General features: G+C 37.7%; 1 protein-coding gene across 2 annotated transcripts in view; it reads right to left on the reverse strand.

Annotated features, from left to right (window-relative positions):
- The window catches only part of Aff2 (ALF transcription elongation factor 2), a 563,721-nt gene that overhangs the window by 88,367 nt on the left and 459,606 nt on the right, over positions 1-15,748 (reverse strand). For both annotated transcript variants that reach the window (XM_057759263.1, XM_057759262.1), the window contains exon 8: positions 13,994-14,031. In XM_057759263.1, coding sequence (XP_057615246.1) covers positions 13,994-14,031 — 38 coding nt within the window. The remainder of the gene's footprint in view (positions 1-13,993; positions 14,032-15,748) is intronic.

Genomic DNA, 15,748 nt, shown 5'->3' on the forward strand with positions numbered 1-15,748 from the left:
AACACAGATGCAGTTGCCCTTCCATCGTCCCTTCCCACTGCCTTCCTCATCTTCATGCCCCAGATCCATACCTCCTCTCTTTCTCTTCAGAAAATAGGAGGCCTCGCAGAGACATCAGCCAAACATGACGTAACAAGATGAAATAAGAGTAGGCACATACCCTCATATAAGGCTGAATAAGGTAACCCAGTAGTAGGAAAAGGATACCAAGAGTATATGAAAGAGTCAGAGACATCCCCACTCCCACTGTTAGGAATGCCACAAGAGGCCCAAGCTATACAACCATATCATATATGCAGAGAACCTAGGTAAGGCACATACAGGCTCCCTGATTGTCACTTCAGTCTCTGTGGGCCCCTATGAGCCCTGCTTAGTTGATTCTGTGGGCCATGTTCTGTAGTGATACTTCATTTGTATTTTAATAAACAAAGCTTGCCTGAAGATCAGAGAGTAAAACAACCCTACTGGTTAGCTTTACAGACCAGGCAGTGGTGACACACACCTATAATCCCAGTAGCCACACTAGTTTGCCATAGAAACCAGGCGGTGGTGGTGCATGCCTTTAATTCCAGCCATAGAGAGGAATATAAAATGGGAGAAGACAGCTCTCAGACACAGTCTCATTCTGAGGATTCCTCGAGGCAGAATCACCATTTTCAGACTGAGGCAATGCTGAGCCAGTGGTACACTGCTTTACTTTTCTGATCTTCAGGTTGAACCCCAATATCTGTCTCTGGGTTTTTATTAATCATGTTGCAATCTTCTGGCATCCTTGACTGGTCAGGCTCCTATAACTCTTCCTCCTCCTCATCTGTGGGCTTCCCTAAACTCCACCTAGTGTTTGGTTGTGGGTCTCCACATTTGCTCCTATGAGTTGCAAAATGAAACCTCTCTCTGGTGATGATTATGCTATACTCCAGTCTACAAGTATAGCAGAATCATTAGGAGTCATTTCAATTATTTTTATTTTTCTTTTCTTATCTTCTTTTTTGCCAGTCATATTTGGTTCCACCCTATGTCTCTGGTTTCTGGCCATCTAAGCAGTTTCAGGCATGAGCCCCCTCTTGTGGCATGGGCCTCAAGTTAAATCAGACATTGGTTGGCCACTCCCACAATTTCTGCACCACCATTACCCCAGCACATCTCCACGCAGGCCAGATTGTAGGACAAAGGCTTTGTGACTGATTGGTGTTCCAGTTCCTCCACTAAAAGTCTTGCCTAGTTATAGAAGATGGCCAGTTCAGACTCCATATCTTCCACTACTAAGAGTCTTCGCTAGGGTTACTGTCGTAGATTCTAGGATGTTTCTATTGCCTTAGGTTTCTACCTCACTTCCAAAATGCCCCTCCCCCATTCCAGTCATCTCTCCTACTACTTTCTTCCTCTGTCCTCCCCCAACACAAGACCTCCTGTTCCCATCCCCATGCCCCACCTGATCCCAGTCCACCCATGATATCTATTCTATTTGCCCCCTTCCCAGGAAGGCATGTGTCACCTCTTGAACTCCTTGTTACTTAGCTTCTTAGAGCTGTAAGCATCAATAAACCTGCATTTCTGTACTGTATACTAGTGAAAAGCACTAGAGAACTTATGCTTTCAACAGTATGTTGAAAAATCCTCCTGATTCAATCATTTTTCATGTGGGTGAATTACCAAAGAGATGATTTACTACCTACATACCAAATAAAGGAACACAACTGGATACTTTTAAGAATTAGGTTTAACATGATTGTGTCTAAATCCTTAGAACTTTTGAGCACCCAATATTTTGCACAAATAGCAAAATGAGAATTTATCATCACATTGATAATTTTGTATAGGCTACTTGATCATCAAAGGGATTAGAATGTATCAAATTGTTTCATCTGAAGGGTATTTGGTATTTTTTAATTCCTTGAAAATCATTCTCTCTACATGTGGTATCTTCATTAATTAAATTATGTTGATTACTGAAGAATTTCTTTCTGTGGACCTGTATAACATCAAAGACAAAACCACAAACTTTCAAATGTAGCAATTTTGTCTTTATTACTCTTTCACCATATTATTCTTTTTTAAAAGAACTATACGTATGTGCAATTTTTCTAGAAGAAAATGTACTTCAAGGATTGGATTTCTGAGTGTTTCACATTATGTTTTCACTTGAAAGACAAATTCAATTTGACATGAAGTTTCATTCTGAAGAAACAGTTACATGTAGTGACACTGGTTATTGAAAATTGAAATGAAGTGAGAGAGGAAGCTAACACCAATATGTATGAGAGTTTTCTTTTTTGAAATGACACAAATAACTCAATATATCTAATCATCTCTGCTATAGCCACTGGGGACTGAGCTGTAGATTCTTGATTGCTTGCAACCCAATTATTAAGCCATATGTCACTTATAACAGTAGGTAAAAACCTTTGTGCAACTGCTGGATTTTGGGAATTGTTTTTACTCTCTCTCTGTTGCTTAAAGTCAATAATGTTAGTAATCTAGACATGAAGTTCATAGTGTAAGAGTACAAGCCAGTCACTATAGACTGACAGTTTGGCGTTTACATCAACAGCTGAATGAACTACTACAAGCCTAGCAATAGGCATCAGTCACATCATCTCTGAATATATTTTCTTAGGCTCTGAATGCCATAAGCAGAGAGTAGTTTTTTTTTTAAAAAAAACAAAAACAAAAAAAACAGGAATTCAATAGGGTATTTTTATCCTCTTATTGCACCCTTTGTATGAGAAGCTCAAGGACTAGATTCAATTTATGTTTCTATGGGTTCTGCAGTATTTTTCTCTCTTATCCACAAAACTATGGCTTCTGGTTCCCTTGGCAGATGATTCTTCCAAGTTTGTAAAATGAATCATCTTTTGACTACCCATTCTTTAGCTACTAGAGCTAATGTTACCCAAAGATTATCAACCCCCCTGCCCCGATATGAAGTTTCTTTATCACTTCTCTCCTTCCCATCTTGCCTCCCCTTGAAGAGGCTCAATATATTCCCTTTAGATAATCTATGTTTACACCTGGATTTTTACAGGTGGAGTACACTTCTTAATTTTGGCCTCTTGACGGGATGTGATATACAGTGTCACTCTGGATTCCTTTTATAATAAAAGCTCCAATATAATCTGGGCTTTGTGGCACTGGCATTTAGGAGACTGAGTCTAGATAGTCAAAATGTTTATATGGTTTAGGCTGTATACAAAGACTGGTCTAAAGAAGAAAACCAACATAAAACAAATCCCAGTTGGCAGACAATGATTGATGGGTGATCCCTGCCTACGTTAGAGTGAGGTCTTCATCACTAGATATGACCTTCCATCCTATCCTCTCTTGATCTCTTACCAAAATGTCCTCCTGTCATTTGAGATCATTTAGAGTAGTAGGTCATTATGTAAAAATGTAGTCTTATGCTAAGCATTTGGAGTAAAAGTTAGTGAGCCCTATCATTATAATAAAATATTTAATGCTCATGATTAGAGCTACACTTTGAGTTGTTTGGAGGACTTATTGTTTAGTAGGTCAACAATCAAAGTAAATTTCCCTGATGTGACTAGTTTTTAACACCTTACTTGAAGAAATACTATTGAATGAGCTGCCTGAATGAACAGAAAGATTGGGAACCCAAACACTTCTAGCTTGAGTAATATGTTACTGACACCAGAAATGAGTTCATCCCCATACAAAGTTTTCTCTGAAGTTATGTTCCTCACCCAGAGGTAATTTTTCAATAAAATCAACTTTCATTATTTCAAGCATAATGGCAATCCTTGAGGAAATAAATCATGTAATCCAACTCTAAAATTCTGCATGAAGCAAACTTTACTTTGTAGGTTTATTTTCTGAAATATAGTCTTGCTTGTTAGTATCCTTTGTATACCTTAGTGTTAAGTGCAGACATTTTGCCCCATCATTGATATATGACCAAAGCCTTGAATTGCTTACATTATTTATGGAAAATTAAAGAAATCTTCTTTAGTTGTATAATTCTACAGTGTTATTTCTTAAACCCATGCAACTAAATACATCTATGACCTGATGTGTCAAGTCAGGATTAATAGCAACTCCAATTGCACTAGTTACTTGGTGTCATATAACTTCTGTGACTATAAGCCAAAGAAAAACATTACCAAATGTCTCTTCCCACTGTGATAGTAAGTTAAGACGAAGAAAATAGGGAAGAACAAATATGCTTCTCAACTCTCAGAAAAAAGGCATGAGTGTTTCTGTGTTGGACTTGGCTGATTTATGTTTTATGTCCTGTTCATTTCTGAACATAAAGATGGCCTTTCAAAAATAGTATATATCATGTATCCTCTATATCTTCATGATTTCCCTTTTGTTTTCTTATCCTGTGTGATAAAAATTTGCCTTGGCTTTCTTGGAAATGCCTAATGATATCAAACAAAACTGAAATTGCCCATGTGGAACCTCCATCCTCCACAGTGAGAAAGTGGGGACAGAGCAAAAGGATCACTTAAAAATGCTTACAGAAGTAATGAAAAGTAATTACTTGTACGGCACTTGAAGTTTTGTGGAAGGAGAGTATAACAGTTTAAATTAAGGATGTCTCCCATAGACGCACATACTTGAATTCTGAGTCCCTAGTAGGTAGTGCTGTTTGGGGAGCTTTTGAAACTTTTAGGACAGGAGCCTTGTTGGAGGAAGCATGTCACTGTTGAAGGCTTTAAGAGTGTATGCCTTGCTCCACTGTCGTTTTCTGCCTCTGCTTCTTACTCCTGTTAGCATGCAATTCCTATGGATACATCTTCTTCTGGAACCTTAACACAAGAAATTCTGAAGTTTCTTTAGGTTGTGATATTTTCAAAACAACTAGTTATCTAGCACCATTTATGTTGGAGGGACTATTTTAACAATGCTCTTGCTCAAGCTTAATGCCCTCAGAAAATTCCCTTTTCAGGTATTTTTTCAGACAGCAGGATAGCATCACTCTTATTTTGAACTAATAACCACATTATTACTCTGATCACACATTTCAATGTCCATTGTTCTGATTTGCCATCTTGGACAGTTTTCAAATGTTGAAGCCATATCCTAAATCTATCACCTATTGTCAAAGACCAGGAGAAAATTATCAGACACGGTTTGATTGTACTTTCCATGGGGCTCCATCAGCAGGATCTGTACCAGAACAATATCACTGCAGGGAGGGCACAGTTACTCTCTGCTCTGTCGCTGCAAAGCAGCTCTCGTTTGGGGGTTAATTGAAAACAGATACCATGCTATATTTAAAACACTATATGAACAGATCATTCTACAGTGCTTAGAAGTGATAGTTCTGTTCCCCTTTAAAATGTCTACAAACTTGTTCTAATCACATTAAATCTCTTCTTGAAAATAGGTAGGTTTTAAACTATATATGATTATATTGTGTGTGTGTGAAGTACATATACATATACCTAAAGCAAGTACATTACAAGCATCATTGTTTAAGTACCACATGTTAATCAACTGCATGACTGGAACTCTACAACACTGTGTAAATTCAATTTTAATCTAATTCAAGTTGGAAGTAACAAACATCTCAAGGTAGTAGAGAAGAGATGCATAATGCATGTTTCTACATAGAGATGCACTACCCACAGGTTTCCAGGAACTCATGTTGTAGTGCACGATCATGCAAAAACAGAAATGGTATGAATGAATTCCATGACTGCCATAAATGTCATAGTACTTTAATGTAGAGTATTGTCACGTGCATTATGAACCTGCTCAAAGATAAGCAAAGAAACCCACTAAAATTTTCTGAAATATTCTTCAAAGTATGCAGAATCTACTTGTAAGAACATGGTACAGAGAAGAAGCAAAAATACTTAAAATTTTGGTAAGGGTGAGAACTGAGAGAAAGGTTTCAAAAGGCTGGGGAGAAGACTTATTTTCTGCATAAATGTGAAGACTGGAGTTTGAATCCTCTTCACCAGCATGGCAGCCAGGTAGGCATGGCAGCTTGCTTATAATTCCAGGGCTTAGGAGGTGGGGACAGAGGGTCCCATGCCAAGCTGGTTTGTTAGAAAAGTCAAATCAGCAAGCTTTGAGATCAAGTGAGAAAGGCTGGCACAAATTTAAAAAGTGATTGAAGAAGATACATAATGTCAACTTCTGGTCTCCACATGCCCCTGCACACATTTGCACATACACCTACACACATATTCTCACTCATAAACATGTGGACTTACATCACATAAGCATGCATAACACATAAACACACAACACACACAGACACAGATACCCAAATAAATCCCTGAAATTTTCTTTTAGTCATGGTTGTCTCTTCCTTTCTCATCCTCAGCAAAATTCTTATATTTGTCACTATCTATATAAACATTTATGTAAACATTGAATTGTAATGACATGCAGTATGCCACCATTATAAATTCTTCAAACAAAATGCTTTCCTGTGAAAGAATTATTTACTTTTTTACTCCAAATATTGGGTTTGTAAATAACTGTTATTAGTTTAGGTCAGAATTTTAAGAAAGCAAAAACTTTTTGTTTCCTATTTTAGTTTCTAGCTAAAATGAGTCATGTCTTTAGTTCTTAGTCCTACAAAGAGTAAGCAACTGCATAAGAAGTTACTACTTCAGTATTTTGACTTTATGCACACTTTGTGGTTGTTGGATGACTAATTTACTGTTTGGAGCCTTATGCATAGCTATCATAGAGACATGCATCATTTCCATAGGAATAAAATAGCCCTACTATGCTTATGGGTTTTTTTTTCTGATGAAAATATACTCCAAAAAATTTTGTCTATGAAAAAAATGTTTTCTAAACCTGAAATATTAATGTTATATGTCATGACTTATATCATATTTGAGTAATATGGAAGGAAATGTATGGAGAGATACCAAGAGATTAAATGTTAGAAAACATTCAAGACTACATGAAGCTGCAAGAGATCATCTGGATGCTTGGGAAACTCCTACATCAGCTGACATTTACCCAAAAGTCTGCAGAGGATTAGTCAGATAAAATCAGACTTGATGTCTATTTCTTTGGAAGCCATTTAAAAGGGGTACCTTATAACTCCTCCTTAACTCTAACCTATAACTCTGTACAATAAATTAATCTTCTTCAGATCTTAGTTCTCCACATTTCACTGTTCTTCACTTAAACATCAAAAGTAGGGTGCACATTTTGGGGTTCCAGTACCTTGGCACTTGCAACTACTCTTATTTTTTTCTTTCCTCTAACTCACAGTGTTTTCTTCTTCAGCTGTAGAAAATAGCCTCTCTCATAAGCAGCCTCTGAGTACCAGACATTGCTTGCAGCACAGCACCTGCTTTCTTCCTTTAGTGCTTTTTGAAAGCTTTATTCGGCTGTCTTGAATGGCTTGTACTCCCACAGTTTATCAGGGGATTCCTGCTGTGACACGGAGAGCTGCTTCCAAGCACTTTCTCAGTCCTTCATCTGTATCCCCACAGGATGCTGCATGAACTTCAATCACAAACCCAACGTGTTTACATTTCAATGGAATGATTTGTGAATTTTCCTACCAGAGGGTGAGGATTGCCTGGGCCATGATCTCGTCTGACTTATCCCTCTAGAAATTGAGTTAGGCATATGATAGCTACATAATTAACATTTGTTAAAAGAACAAAGGTATGTGGCTTGCCTGAGTTTTTAACCGATCAGCTATATAACTCTGGATTTTTGACAGTTTTCTCAAAGGTTACTGAACGGGATCTGGAGAGACAGCTCTGCAGTTATGAGTGTTTGCTTCACAACCATGAGAAGTGGAGTTCAGATCCCAGCACTCATGTAACAAGCCAGATATGACATATGTGTCTTTAACAACAGCAACATGGGAAACAATGCCCTCTTCCTTTGTCTGCTTTTATAGGCACACACGCATGAGCATATGATCATGCAGGAACACACAAATAAATAAAATACATTGTAAAAGAGAAGATGGCAAAATGGCAATGTTAAAGTATAATCCTCAGTGTAACTGATGCACACCCAAACTAGAACTGACTTATGTGAATAACAGTACAAGGAACTGTTGATTTCTGTCTGTGCAGAAAACACTAACAAGTATGGCAATAAACTAGTATATGAATCAGTGAAGGTGTATTCAATAGGTATGCTAAAATAACTAGATCAGCTCAAAACAACAGATATAATTTAATAACTGAAAACAGGGAAACTCACTCGACCGGAGTAAAAGTTCCAATGTCTAAACGGGTCAGGTGAACACCAAGAGCGAGTGCACCTGGATCTCCAGGTTTATCTACCTGGCTCCAGGTGGCCACACCCTAGCCAGATGTGATTGGCTGAGCTTCCCCATCAAATCAGGATTTATTATAACCAAGGAAAAACCTAAATAAACCTTTTAGCTGTGCTTGCCTTTTTTGACTTTGTTAGTGTACTGCTAGTATTACTGTAGATATAATACCTCTGCTGTATGGGCCTGGTGATAACAATTGCCTAGGTTACTTTTTGAAGACTTCAAGGTGGTATCTCAAAGTTGTTTTGATTTACAGGGAACCCCCACTGCTCTTTGGACTGGAGAGGGAGGGGAAGGGGGATGGGGGAGCGGGAGGGAAATGGGAGGAGGGGAGGAGGTGGAAATTTTTAATTAAATAATAAAAATAAAAAAAAAAGACTTCAAGGCCACTCTTGTTAAAAGCACCAACTCTTTATTTTGTGCTTCAGAATGAAACAGCTTAACATCTAAGATATCATATCATATCATGTCTCCTTTGCTATCTTAACCTCTTTGGGGTCAGATACTGTCTGCCCAACTCTATACATAAACATATTTACATTAATTTTTTCAAAAATATCTCTAATTTCTTCCCTTTCCTTTCAAGGTTAAAGATGTCAAGATAATAGTAACTAAGATATTTTTAAGATTTGTAATGGTAAAATGATAAGCAGATTGATAACCATCAAGTTTTACCAGATTATCAGGGGTTTTCAACAATCATTTCTCTGGCTCTCAGTTATCTCCTCTGAGATTTTACAATTTTACTCAAATATTGGAGGGAGGAGTTCCTGGAAACTTGATCAACTTTTTCTAACTGTGAGGAAAAGTTCTGAAATCCTTTGCATCCAATTGTAGCTATCCATACAGCATAAAGACCATTTATTTTATATAGCTGTTTAGAGAAATAATTTTTGCTATCTTCTCATTAATTGACTTTAACCAGAGCTGATTGGAGATTGACTAGAGATTTATAAAGATCAATGCTGTGGGGGTTTCACTGTTAAGGTATGAGTGGACAGGGTACACAGCCTGCCTCCCTGGTGTGACACATTGGAGATTGCAGGTAATTGCCTATGCCATTCAGAGGGAATGATGCCTACATGTTCCTTATTCTCAGTGGGGGATGTGCCGGTGGAAGTTTGTAATTCAGGAAATTATTTAGAATGTGACTTTAAAAGAAATACAGAAGATATTTTATGGTTTCATGATTATGGTTTTCTGTACTTTCCACAGGACCTTTGAAGATATTATGCTTACTTCAGGTATTCTCACTAGAGACTAGATAAGATTTGTTAGAGCACTGGGTTTTTCAAACTACCTATAGAGACAAGGCTTTTGAAATACAGACTTAATTTTCCCATTCAATATCCCATGATATATTATCCCAAGTAAGTATGTTCTTTGGCCAAACACATTTTGGAAACTCTTTGTGAAACAAATCTCAAAAGAACTGTCTACAGGACTTCTCTGATCATACATTGTGTGAATATGCACAGTAATGCCCATCTATGTGCTAAACCTCCATAGTGCTGTAATCTTTTTGTTCTAAAGAAGACAAACCCACAAGATTAATGTTTGTCAGAACCCAGTTGATAACCCATTGTCTGATCACTATGAATGAGACTGATGTATTCACTCCCATTCTTCATATCTGTGATATGCATATATGCAAGAACATTCAAAGTGAATCTCTGAAAACTTACATAAGGAATCATTTTAGAGTATCAGCCCAACATGCTTAGAGTCACACTTATCTCCAACAGAATAGACCTCTTTAAACATATAATTATATGGGTTCTTGTTCTTCAATTCTCAAATATAGAATGTAGAAATGATGAATGGGAAATATACTCATGTGTGTGCACACAAACCAAATAGACCTCTTTAAAAGTATAATTATATGCATTCTTGTTTTCCAATTCTCAAATGTAAACTTTAGAAATGATGGATGAGGATGTGAGTCTGTGTGTGTGTATCTATTTAATAACAGTTGATACACACACACGCGCACACACACACACACACACACATATATATATATAGTGTTTTTAGCATGCACATGGTACTTCAAACTGGATTAAAATGATCTAGAATGAGCATACTTATGAAACAAGGTTTTAAGCTTTTGTTTTTATTAAAATATGAAGTACCATATGAATAACCTTGCTGAGATTTGGAGCAAGGAAGGACAAGTTCGGTTTTATATGTTAAGCTAATGTCAGCCCTAAGACTTGAACCCAAAGGTCAGTGTCTAAATGACTAAAGTACTAATTGATGGTTCATGTTCATCACAAGATAAGAGCTCTTCAGTGTTGTTTGTCTTTACCATGCTAATTTCTCTCACTTCAGTTTTCAAATCTGCCCTTCACTGTCGACATTTCACCAGGCAGCGGAACTCTTTGTGCCTTTTGCCGCACCTCAGGCCAGTATCTTAAACCAGTAGTATTTACACTCTTGATGCAAATGTTTCTACTTCACCCTTTCCACCCCTGACTCCAACAATACTAGATCTCCTGAAAGCTTTTTCCTTGATTTATCACTTCCTGCACATCAGAGATGTCCATCACATACACACTCTCTCTTCTATTTAGTTCTTTACAATAGGATTTTTATCACTGCTACTGGAGGCTCTGTTCCTCAAGGGTAAGCATGGTGTCAGATTTTCTTTTAGATCTCAGCATCTGCCACATTTCTTGGAACTCTGTAGGTCTTAAAGAAAAATATCCATTGTAGAAATTAATGAGTAATATGCAAACAATGATCAGGAAAATCTTCCTGGCCATTTGCCATTTTCAATAATGAAGCCACCATATCTACATGACATATCAGTTCCCAAATAAAACTGTAATTTCATCATCCCAGTTGATTCTGACTATGATTTGTGAATGACAGCCACCATGTTCTGCAATGCTGCTAAAGTGTAAATGCAGGAGAGAATTTTATGTTTTCCTCTCTCTTTTTATCCCTCAACAGATGTCAACCTCAGTTAGATTCAAGTCTGCTTATTAGTGCATGGAGTTTAACCAAAAGCAATTCACATTTCCAGAAGTATACTATCATATATGTCTTAATACCAGAAATGTAGATTTTCTTTTTTTCAAAAATGTATGTGATAGGTCACACATATGGTAGGAGAAATCTGTACATCTCTCAGTTGTTGTTACAATGACAACCTTGGGGATGATTGCTACAGCACTTTAATATACAAGTGAAAGGCTCTTCCCTAGCACATTACAGAGCTCTGATTTTACTGCACCTATCAAGTTTTGTTGCCACGGTACTTCCATTATACAGAGAAATCACCCAGGCATCTCTTGCCATGATTGTTGATTTTAGGAACCGTCAATGGAGTCTTACCCTAGAAGTAATATTTAATGATCAAGTTAAGGTCGTTAATATATATGGCGATATTATGTGTTTACATTCCTTAAACATGTATATATGTATCTTCTTTTATATAGAATATCTACTAATGTTTACCATAGTGATGAAAGGAACTTATACCCCGGAAAGTGATGAAACTAAATTGAATGAGTGGCTGAGAAATGTAAAGAGGAAATTGAGCAAAGTTAGTGGACCTAGTCAATAATTTATTACCACCCTAGCAATTGTCATGTAGCCTTAACTAGATCTAAAGATAACATAATTTCAGAAAACTCATGTGATCTTTGAAATGTGAAAGACTAGCAGTATTTGTAGGTGAATATTCATTGCTTATTAGGTGTTATTGGCCTATTATGGATCACCTACTCATTGGATGGTCAAAGAGAGTGAGTGAAGAGTGAGTGGCTTTGTTTGTAATAAGAACTAGTTGACATATCAGTCCCAGGAAATCCTGAGCACCCAGTAATGGCTCAGTAAATGTCTACTCCATGTTTTAACATCTGCTCTTCACATTCTCTATCTCATTTAAACAGTTTAAAGAGTCAAATATTAGGTAGACTCTGCATTGTGAATTAATGAAAATCCACAAAAATGTATAATTTCAAGAAGGGTCAAATTGGGCTGGAGAGATGGCTCAGAGGTTAAAAGCACTAACTATTCTTCCAGAGGTCCTGAGTCAATTCCCAGCAACCACATGGTGACTTACCACCATCTATAATGAGACCTGGAACCCTCTTCTGGTATGCAGGGGTATATACATGCAAGCCGAACACCGCATATCTAATAAATGAAATAAATCTCAGAAAAAGGGGGGAGGAATACATCTTTAAAAAGGAAGGGACAATTTTTTGCAATGACCAGACAGAGAACTGACCTCATTTTCAGGTTATTAGAATAAAATGTCATGTAGCCAGCCCCACACAGAGACAATGTGCTGTCCTGTACATGTAATGATGAAGCTTGAACTAATTTCCTATAGGAATAGCTGAACTTGGGGAGCAAGTTGCCACATTAAGGGCGAGATTTATACTCTCCTATTCTTTGCCCTACCCCTTATGACCTGAACCACATATGTGTATGCAACCAAACTGGACAGAGCAGTGTAGTCTGACTGTGGGAAAGAACATCACTAATGGACCACCCAGGGATTAAGCCCTAGCCCTGCCCTCATGAGCATCATCCTCTAATCCTCAGAACTGTCCAGATACAGGCTCACAGTGGAAGAGCTGTCAGTGTAAACAGATGGAAAAGAAGCCAGGGTTCAGAGATGAGTCTAACCTCAACCAGACAAGATTAAAACTCAGCAACTAAACTGGCTTTCCCACATCCCAACTGTAGAGGGCCCTGCAAGAGCTATGGACAGAGAAGATTCTGTTGACTAAAAACATTAAAACATGCAAGGATAGTATACAGTGCCTTTAGAAAATGTATCAGAGTTTATATTTAATGATATGCTAAATACCACCTGTATGTTCTGGAAAAGCTAGTTCTCTCACACTACAGAAACAACTTTCTTATTCTTGACATAGCTGATCCATTCTCCAAGAACTATAAAAAAAATCAATGCACTTCCCATTTCTGTATTTTGTACTAACTATAATGTAAGTTTTCTGGCATAAATTAACACATCCTGTCTAGACATGTGATATTCCAAGACCTATAATAACTGAGTAAATAGATCAAGTCCTTCCTTGGCCATGTCGCTGATAAAAATGGTATATATCATAACATTGCAATCAGGAGTCACAAACCCAAAAGACAAGACAGCCATTCCTTTTCATTTAAAAATCTCCCTTCTAGAAAAGACAGGATGCCTAATGTATCCTGTATTTAAAATAACACCGTGTGGCTTGTTTACGATTTTTGTGTCTTACAAAAATGGCTTAGTAACTGTTCTTTGTTAGCACCCCTCATTCAGTTAAATGCATTTTTATGAGCTTTTTATTAACAGAGTACTGAAGCCTTGATGGCAAGGTGCAAACCTCCCACGTGGCTGAAGATCACTTGACACATGTTCAGACATTTATGTCTCTGTCATAGGTTCAGGGTTTGCAATTAAAAATGTAATATTTTCAGCATAAGAAAAAACTCAAAGGCTTGAAGTAGTATGCATTGAATATGATTATAATAGTGTTTGTCAGCTATTCATGATGGCACATATTAATTTATGTAAACTATATAAACTTGGGGCATTTCCTCATCAGGGACGCATGGAAAACTAGAAGCTGGTCGTTGTTCATTAGAGGGTATTTGTCCCCTGTGTTCTGTTTTGTCTTTAAATTGTCATGAATAGAGATAAATGCAAACTACACATCTTTTATAACCTCAATTTCCCCCATACACAGAGTTCATTAAAATTAACAACTTAAACAACTAAAAATAACTTACTTCACAGGATTATTCTTAGGTTTTGCCTTTTCAACAGCCTGCAAATAGAGAGAAAAATGCAATTAGACAATATTAACAGGCATAATCTTTGCAACTAGTAACCAAAACATCAAGCAATAGAAAGTAAGCAAATGCTTTGTAGAAACTTTAGGAAAGAACTGAAACCAGCTCCCATGGATAAGCAATAATATAGAAACCAATTTTCTTCCTCAGGGAAGGTGTTTACTTGTCCAAGCATAGGCAGGCATTGTTAGAGCACCTGGCAAAGTTCAGCAGGAGCCATGAAAGTGGCTCTTGGGTGCACAAGCCGAACATCCCTTCCCTACCATTAAATCTAACTTTACACAATGTGGGCCTGGTTGGATTGAAATGACAGCATTGAGAGGGGGCTGTAAAACATGGTGGCTCCATGGCAGGGGATCATTAATATTAACATTCTTCCCAACACCTAACCACAACCTACACCATGAGGAAAAGGACAAAAAGTTACCCCAAATTCCTTTGAGTAACAGACATTACAAAAGCACAAGGAATGCCCATATCCTGAGATTAATTTCCTCCCCTGGAACCTTTAGGAAAATATAAACCAAATCTCAAAATGAGGACATTTCTGGGCCACGTGGCCTGAGTCACCTTAGACATGGAGACTGGTTCCAGTTTATTGCTGAACCCATTGATCTGTGTACAGTCCATTTATCATTCATGAAAAGAGCTAGTGATCTTCACAGTGTACTGGAAGAAACAACTCTGATCATCTGTCAACAGCCCTCTTATTTCTGTTTCCCTCTCCACAGGGATTTCATCTTCTTCGATTGTTCTGGTATTAAAATGTTGCTAAGCAACACAGCTGGGGGCGCTGATGGCAGAATGGCTACAGTCTATCAAACTGTTTAAGCACCTGGAGGGCTTGAATGATGATTTTTTTTCATATATCTGTGGCATAATTATGTAATCAGAAACAAACTTGCACTCTGCTAGATTTTCTCAGGCTATCAGAATAGCATTTAATATGGAGAGCAATGAAGCAGCAGTCTGACCACCTTCAGGCTTGTTCAGACACTTTAAAACAATATCCATTAGGGGACCTTGTTTGTGAATCTTGAAGTGGGCAGAGTCTAAGGGGAGGAGAACAGTGCTGTAAATTAGAATACCGAGGCAATCATTTCCAACAGTGCTGCTCTCCCACCGCACTTGACATTGTAGCTAATCATCAGTGAGATTCAATATGTTGAACTCAGCTATGTCAAATCCATGCATTCAATAGCCGTATACAGTTTCCAACTTTCAAACAATCTAAGCTTGTCTTACTTATTAAGTCTTGGGATCTGTCATTAGATAAACATCTGCTAATATTGGACACTTACTTTGCCTTAATAGGGAAAATTCATTTTCTCACCACCTGTGCCTGAATTTGAATTTCAGCAAGTTCTAGAATAAGAACACAGTTAGAAAATGAAGCCGCCTTTAATCCCAGCACTCAGGAGGCAGAGGCAGGCGGATCTCTGTGAGTTCGAGACCAGCCTGGTCTACAGAGCTAGTTCCAGGACAGGCTCCAAAGCCACAGAGAAACCCTGCCTCGGGAAAAAAAAAAAAAAAAAAAAAAAAAAAAAATGAAGCAACAGGTAAAAACAAGGAAACAAGAACTATGTGTCTGGCTTCTCCTAATCACCTCTCTGTAGATCTAGGACTTGTGACACCATTCCTATGCAGTCCATGTAGATAAAAGGTGCTAACACTGATTACCATGGATTCTTC

The sequence above is a fragment of the Chionomys nivalis genome, chromosome X (genome assembly GCF_950005125.1).
Source record: "Chionomys nivalis chromosome X, mChiNiv1.1, whole genome shotgun sequence".
Taxonomy (NCBI): domain Eukaryota; kingdom Metazoa; phylum Chordata; class Mammalia; order Rodentia; family Cricetidae; genus Chionomys; species Chionomys nivalis.